At 57.0% G+C, this 8,316-nt stretch overlaps 1 protein-coding gene across 1 annotated transcript; it reads right to left on the reverse strand.

Moving 5' to 3' along the window:
* Positions 1 to 677: 677 nt before the first annotated feature.
* On the reverse strand, positions 678 to 5,781 carry VDBG_02405 (proteasome component ECM29; the record flags this gene model as incomplete). Its single annotated transcript, XM_003008171.1, has 3 exons — positions 678 to 5,442; positions 5,515 to 5,561; positions 5,614 to 5,781. The coding sequence occupies 3 exons, from the start codon at positions 5,779 to 5,781 to the stop codon at positions 678 to 680; spliced, it is 4,980 nt and encodes a 1,659-aa protein (XP_003008217.1).
* Between the last annotated feature and the right edge of the window lie 2,535 nt (positions 5,782 to 8,316).

The raw sequence follows: 8,316 nt of genomic DNA on the forward strand, positions 1-8,316 counted from the left end.
CTTCATCTCCGACAGAATGGTCTTCAGCTGAGCCTGCACCTCCAGTGATCGCTCCATGCCGAGCGCGTTCTCCACCATGGCCACGAGCTGCGCCTTCTCCGCACCCTCGGGCGCCGCGCCAAACACACCGCTGCCCTTGGCCGCAAATACGGCCCCCATGGCCTGCGCCCGCATGTTCCGCTGCGCCTCTGTCCCGACGTCGACCTGGTCCATATCGAGCGACAGCAGATACGTCGTGGCGACGGCCTTGTCAGCCTCAGACGCCGCCGTCGACGAGGACGAGCCCGAGCCCGGTACCGCAGCCCGCACCACGTCCCGCACGCACTCGTACCAGACCTCGCGCTTCATGACGGCGAACTGCGCGCTGCCAAGGTACGGCGTGAGCAGCCTCATCATCTTGTCGAGCACGCCGTACGAGTCCTGCTGAAGCTGCGGGCGGTTGTACCCGCGCGCCACGGCCTCGAGCCCGTTTTTGGCCGTCGCCGTGGCCTTGTCCTCGCTGTCGACGTCCATCCTGTCCTCGTCGTTGACCTCGTCGAGGAACGGCTTCACAATGGCGAAAATGTCGTCGAGGAGATCCAGGTCGTCGCGCACCTCGGCAAACTTCCACAGGTACGTGAACGCGTGCACGCGGTACGCGCCGTTGTTGCGCTTGGCCTCGCGCAGCGCAATCTTCTTCATCTGCGCCGCGATGCCGGCGTCGTCTTGCCAGAGCTTCTTGCCGTGGCCCACAAAGACGGGGAACGACGCGAGAAGCTTCTCCTTGTGGGTGAATGTCTGAGCGCAAGCGCCTTGTCGAGGACGGGCCAGATGAGCTTCAGATTGGCGTCGCTGATCTGGCCGCTGGCATCACTCGCCGCGACAACGTCCTTGATCATGGACGCAATCGTAAACGCGCCGCTGTGCTGAAGCACCCACCGCGGTGCGTCAAGGCCACGCCTAACAAAGGCCACAATCTCCTCGACATAGCGCGCTACCGTACGGGAGCTACCGGCGTGCGCATCCCACACCTTCGTGAACGCCTTCTTGACCCACTCGTCCGTGTCGTGAGACGCCATGAACGCAAACGGCAAGAGACGGCTCTCGAGCTCGTTGAAAATGTCGGGCGACGCCGTCGACAGCGCGAGAATGACGTTGGAGACCTTTTGACGACGGCCGTCGTCCTCGGCGTCAAAATACAGATCGATGGCCTTGGTGATGAATCGGTCCTTGGATGCCTCGGGAGCGACGCGCATCAGATAGGCAGATGCCTTGGCATACGTCTGGCTGACCTCGTCGTTGCGGTCGAGCACCTGCTTCTCCATCATCTGCAGGAACTTGGAAGCATATGGTTCGATTTCATGCCGGTGGCGCATGACCATATCTGTGAACAGTCGGGCGCAGCCAATTTTGGTCTGCATGCCAATGGCGGACTTGACCGTCTGCTCAATGTTGGGCACAAGTTGTGTCATGATTTCGTCGTCGACCTGGCGCAGGCAGTTGTCGATGGCTTCAGTAATGGGCGACGTGTTGACAAAGGAAGCACGCATCTTGTCGAGCTGTCCACGTTTGTCCTCTTGCAGTCGCTGGTACGCAAAGTTGATCTGCTCCGGTTCGACGGTGCTGTGCAGGTTGAGCAGGTGGGGGATGATCTCGGCGACGTACGGCTTCAGCGCCTTGCCCCCTTTCTTGGTCACGTCCATGATCGTCTTGAGGGAGAACCCCTTGACCTCGTCGACGTTGCTCTCGAGGCCGCTCGACGAAAGCAGGAACCGCAGAGCTTGACCTAGCATGACCCGTGTCGTGTCGACAGAGCTACCATCCTCGAGCAGGCGAACGATGGTGCTGGTGAGGCCCATGCAAAGCTTGAGCGCGACCTCACGGACAGACGACTTGACATCGTCGAGGACCTTGAGGGCTGCAGTCCAGATTTGCTCATAGTATTGCTCATACTTCTTGAAAGGCTGACCGCCGATGATCTCAGAAATGGCAGCCGCGCTGGCCTGTCGAGTTCGCCACTCCTTACCGAGGACGCACTTCAGAAGATCAGACATGATAGCATCAAAGTGTTTCTGGATAGCCTCGTTCGGATCCTTGACCAAAGACTTCCAAATCTCCTCCATGGACGCGCGAACATTCTTGTTGGGATCGAACCGGTAGCGATAGAGCTTGGGATAAATGCGAGGGTCCACGGTGGCATCAGTGAGGATGCTACTGAGGCCGAAGCGCCCGAAAGCCGATCGCGTAGACCACGTCGCAGCATTGCTCGCGAGGCTCATGAACTTGTAAACGAGACTCTGGTCGCCGACCTCGTTGGCGAGCGCGATGATGTCTTTATAAGACGTGACTGACTTTCCTTCGCCTGTGGGAAGGGCGCCAGGCTCGAACAGCTCCGTGTCGCCTTCAACCTTAAGCTGGGTGCTGTCTCCGGTGAACGCGTTGACAAGGTCCTTAACAAGATCCTCGCGCTCCTGCGCATTGCCGCGGTCGTGCAACAGAGACAAGCCGCGCGACGCAGTCTCTTGGACGAGCTCGTCACGCGCATTTAGCAGACGCATAAACGCAGCTTGCGCCTGGCGCGAGTACTGACGAACGAGGGGCAGATGTCCCAGGTGCTGGATAATGCAGAAGAGCCAGATGCCCGCGGCCTTGAGGCGGAAGGGAGCCGTGTCGCGACAGTCCTTGAAGAGCTTCATGAGAACCAGCTGTAGGCGTTTCTCACGCGCACCAATCTGCCACGTGCCCGGCTTGTGATCAACATCCATCTGTAGCGAGACTGCTTCCGAATCCCAGCCACCGACGGCGGCAGTGATGGCCTCGCCAATGGTAAAATGAATCTCCGTCTCTCGCTTCGTCTCGAGGCTGTAGAGAACACGAAGAATATTGTCTAGATTATCGGTCTTCTTGTCGGGAAAGGCGAGACCCGAGTCGCCCGGAACGGATTCACGGGGATTCGAGCGCTCGGGGGAGCGCTCCGAACGGGGTACATCAGCCCACACCTCGTCTTCCAGCCCGAGCGCCAGGCGGCCGAGCGCAAAGATCGCCTTCTCGTTGCCACTTTCGGCCTTGGCACGCAGCGCCTCAATGACAGAGTCGGGGCTCAAGTCGGAACCCGAAACGGGGACGTCCTGACGGGCGGACCACAACTGCCCAAAAGCTTCCATGGCTGCATTCTGGAGATCGCCCGACTCGCTCTCCTTGTTCAAGAGCTTTCGGGGAAGCCAAGAGTCGGGTTTAGACTCTTCGCCGTAGAACGTGACTCGCGAATACAGGTGGCCGAGAGCCAGGACGCTGCCCTCCACAGCGTACGCATCGGACCCAAAGGCCGTCTCCCAACTGGCGATGCGTTCCTGCATTTTGATGGTGCAATCCGTTAGCAAACGCTGGCTGAAGGCAGGGTCACGGGCTGAATCAGTGTTGGTCGGATGCCCGCCGAGAATTCCAAGCGCCTGAGCTGCAAGCCTGCGAATATCTTTGTTGTGCGAGGCGGTCAGAGGAAACACATCAGCCGCAAAAGCCGCTAGCCAGTCAAGCTCGCCGGACGTCGCCAGAGAACCGACATCAACGAAACAACGCAGACTCTCCTCGATAACAGCGTCGAGGCCCTTGGTACGCCTCGAGAGTGCTCCGTCCAGACATGCCTTGAGGAACAGGGCCACGTCTGTTTTACTAGCACGACCGAGATACTCTCGTACCAGCCCGCGGGTCTTCACATCGACCGACATGGCGAGATCAAGTTGTGCGGCCCAGTCAGGGGTCCGGTTCAGGGCCGGGAGGGCTGCAAGCAGAAGCATCTGCTTGACAAACTTGACTGCAACGCTGAAGGCGTGGATGTGCTCTCCCTCGAATCTGCCCAATGCCGCAGGCTCTCCCCCAACGACTGGCAGAGCGCCTTGTGGATCCAGGGTCATCGTCTGCGCTAGGTTTCCGTGGTCGTTGTCAGGGTAGAAGAACACCTTCAAAAGGGTAACCCAATCGGGGATCTCGGAGACTGATTGCACACGATAGGCCCAGGGATCCAGTCCCCTTTTCCCCTCTTCGACAACGTCGTGGCTTTCATCTCGCTTTCCAGCAATAGCAATGATCGAGGTCCATCTGGCATCTGGGTCGCTGAACGGGAAGCATGAATTGGCCCATTTGACGGCCACTGACCGAGCGCTCCGAACAGAGGCAGCGCCATCAGGTAGAGTAAGATATTTGTAAAGCATCGGGCCCAGCTGGACGGCTGCCAGTTCGCCCCGGTCGACCTTGTCGGGGTTGAAATGACGCAGCATGCTGGATAAGGCCGACTCTATGTTGAACGCTACCTCCGGCGTGGGATCCTCAGAAAGGGACTGAAATAGCCACTGGGCGAGGCCGAAGGCCTCGCGCAAATTCATCTTGGTTGCCTTGGCGAGAAGACCGATCACCTCGTATGCCTGTCCTCGGAGCTCAGCGTTAGATGCCGAGGCAGCGTTGTTGGCGGACGCCGCTACCTCGTCATGAGGGACCGGCCAGCCCCTTGACTCGACATATCCGCGAATCTTTCCAAGAATAGAAGAACCCATGGCAAAGTCGCCCTGCGAGGGGCCGTGTAGGGCAATGAATGCGATGTAGACGAAGAGTGCACGGTGAAGTTTGATCCGCTCCAGGTTGGACACAGGCTGGAGAGGCTCCGGACAGTTGATGCCAGAGTCGATGTCAACAAGGGTGGCGATCTCCTTCTCCATGGAGGTTGAAACGGGGGACTTCGATAGGAGGCCGAGAATCCTGGTGCGGTAGGGCGCCGTCATGCGACCATGAGCGCTGAAGAGATCTCTGGCCAGAGCGGCATCGTCAAAAGAGACGGTGGTGCGTTTAAGAATGTCATTTTCCAGCTCGGAGACGCGGCTGTCGGTGTTGCTGGCGGCGAAGATGGCGGGGATGAGCTTCTCGCGGTCTGTGAAGGCCCCGCTGGCGAGGAGCTGGGCAATCTTCCTGCGAAGATTGGGAAGATCGTCATACGGCTGAACCCATTTGCCGTCGCGCCACTCCGGGCACAGGAAGTCAAGCTCATCTTTGAGCAGAGCCTTGTTGAAGGGGGCAAGCTTGGCGATGCCCTCATCCCTCGTCAGCTTATCGCTGGCGCCAAAGTTGGGCAGCTTCAACAGGAGCACCTTGCCCATCCATGACGCCACCCAGTTGGCGTCTTTGCTGGCCGAAAGGCCAATCGAAGACCGAAAGGAGCCATCCTCTTGGCTTCCGCGGGAGGGGGTTTTTACGGTTGGGATGATACGTAGGAGAACTCTCAGGATCAGAGACGCCGAGGAAGCCGAAGACAGAGCAGATATGCCAGTTGCTATGTCTTTGATGAGTTGGGACCGATCATAGTCGTCCATCCGGTCTACGCCGAGCGTGATGAATGTGGAGGCCAGCTGGCGCACGATGGGCGATGCGTCAGGCTTTTTGTATTGGGCGATGAGGGCGCCAACGGGCAGGATGATTCTGAGACTGGCGTTAGGACTCTTCCCAAAACGACAGGAGGGCAGTGACAAGTTCACGGGTTCCCTGACTTACTGAGAGCGGCCGATGAGATTCTTTATCGACTGGGCGAATCGAATGACCTAGTCCGGGTATGAGTGTGGCAAGCTGCATTGCTTCTGAATGAGGGCTTACATCAACACGCGTTTTGGCAGACTCGCTGCCACCCATGGCCACGAAGGGAGCGAGGTGCTTCTGGAGGGCCTGCTCTAGCTTCTTCTCATTGTTTGCTCCTCTGACAATGGCATCTTTCATGGCATTCAGAGATCGCAGCTCTCGCGCTTCCGGTGACTCAGATGCCATCTTGTCGGCTGAGCCGGCCCCAAGGGCTATGCGTCAAGAGGGGTGTGAGTGTTGGGGCGTCAGAGGTGCGGGGAATGCCAGACTGAAGATGCGAAATCTGCTCTATGGACGTTGCTGTTGCGTCAAAAGTGATCGTGTGCCGAAGAAGATGCTTCAATGCAGCCAGCGGACGAAATGGGGGTATCAGCGATGGATGAGCCTGGTCAACTTGAGATGCAATGTTTGGTGAGGGGTTGCCAGGCTGCTGAGGGAAGTGTGGATATTTGGGGAGGACAAGGTCGACAAGCATTCGCAAATATAGAAAAGAGGCCGCTGTCTACCGTGGCTTGTGTCAAGAAAAGCAGACGCAATAATGGCAATCTGGAGATATGGGGATTTGGAAATCGCCTCGATCAGCCAGCAACTAGCCCACGTCAACCTACTGCGACGTTCCCATGGGAGAATGATGATGATTCAGCAAACAGGAGGTCCACGAGCTTCGACGGACGAGTGAAGTGCCAGGCGGTCCGTGAATGGTTTAGCGCGCCTGGCTCAGGCACGACCGATGCGTACTTGCACTACACCTGCCTGATGACCTAAGCTGACCAGACCCAGTCACGTGTCTTACCAAGCTTGCGCATCACCAAGTGAAGCGTCGAGACGGTGCCCAGCCCAGAATGAAATAAAACGTCAACTGATTCAGGAGAACGTTTCGTCTAAAGCATCGTTCGCCGATACAGTTTCTTTAATTTTATGTGTGATCTTCAATTTGATGTGTGAGGCCAATCAACTTCAAGAACACTGCGGTGATCCGAGTTTTACGCACGAAGCACGGATTGCGAGAGAAACTTTTGAGGCTATGTTATCAACGATTGCTCTCAGGAAGAGTTTCTTCTGGTTTACAGAGACTATAATGCCAGACTTGGTACGAAACCGAGGAGTCTGTGGCTTCCTCCATCTGCCCTTTTCTTCGGCGGGTGATGAGAGAGCAGCAGCGCGACCGCCGGATCGCGAAGAATATCGGGTGACAAACTCACAACCCCGTCATGTTTGAAGAAGCATCACGATCATCTGGGCCGACTTACATGCAATCTGGGAGTTGGCTCCAGCTCTCCATCGTGTACCTGCTAAGCGGACCACCAAATACGTCCGACACATGAATCTGGGTAAGGTATCCCAGCTCGGTAGTCTGGGGACTGCATCATCGCAAGCCTAGATCTGCTCGGTCTGGCCGCATGTCCTAGACACCCGCCTGTTCGAGAGGAAGACTAGGGCGTAGAATACAGACTCGTACGGCATATACCGTCGACATCCTCTTCACATGATGCTCATCAACTGAAAAGAAAGGCACCAGAGTGCCACAGATTCCTTGTTCCATGCAGGGCGATGAACCCCCAAGGACTCCCAGCTCATCTGTGGTTGGATGGAAGACGTCTGGATCTAGAAGTCCCGGAAGCGTGACAGCCGGCCTGACTGGGCTTATGCGCGACAGCCGCGGTTCCGAGGGGAGAAGAAGCAAAAGTTGTGATGCCCAATAGCTTTGCCATCGCCGAACGCAAGCCACCGAGTAATCGAACGCATCGATCGAAACCCCAGATCCCAGAGCCAGGGAGAAAGGGGGGGGGGCGGAATTTGAAAGAAAAAGAAGGTATCCAATGCCGTTCAGCCACAACGGTGACAGCACAGATCTTCACGTCCACCATCGACCTTCTGGCTTGCTTTTTCCCTAAGCCAGATGCCCAGCGCATGGCGTTTTTTTTTCAGCTCCCGAGTTAGAGTTTGCCTGTCAGGATATTGCAGTGCTGCCGTTAGCCTGTCAAAATGCGAATCGGAATCTTGACCGCCCATGGCACCAAAGGTTGAGAATCCGATCTCATCAGCTAGATCAGCTATTTACCCTACCGTTTGTCCTCCCCTCAACCCCCCTCCGCCCCCGCCATGACTCACATGACGGGCGTTGAGACTGCCTAATCGCAGATAAAGTGCCGGCTGTCCTTCTCGCCCTTCTGACAGAATCGATGCGAAGCATTGAATCTCACACACAAAAGCAAAGCAATAGTGCAAACTTCCGCCTTGCAGTAGGTTGGCCTGGAAAGAACGGGCGACCGAAGGCACACCATTCAAGGCGGCGTGCCGGGCCAGTATTTGCTGGCGCTTCGCCGATCACCCGCCGAGACTCGCGATGGCTTTTGCTTACGTTCCGGGCCTCCGTGATAGGGTACCCAGTCGGTACGCACCCAGTATCAGTACGTAGTGTATACAGGTGTGGACAAGTGCAAAAAGGTTGATCGCACAGCGGGTTCCGCGCAGCGCGCAGTCAGATCTCCGCCTTTGAGTTGGCGCGGCCATTCCCTTTCATGCTGAGGAACATGCCGAGGGAAATAATTCTTAATTATTTTCAGACTACAAGGCTTATTAACAAGCAAGGGAAGATAGAAATCAACAGGCGAAAAGACACAGTCACACGATGGATGGGTCGGCAAAGTCTGGTGCGCGAGTCACGCCTACGCGAACAGCGACTCTATATCTACACCCCCTTAAAGTCCCGCTCAGGAA

This window comes from Verticillium alfalfae, genomic scaffold (assembly GCF_000150825.1).
Source record: "Verticillium alfalfae VaMs.102 supercont1.2 genomic scaffold, whole genome shotgun sequence".
NCBI lineage: Eukaryota > Fungi > Ascomycota > Sordariomycetes > Glomerellales > Plectosphaerellaceae > Verticillium > Verticillium alfalfae.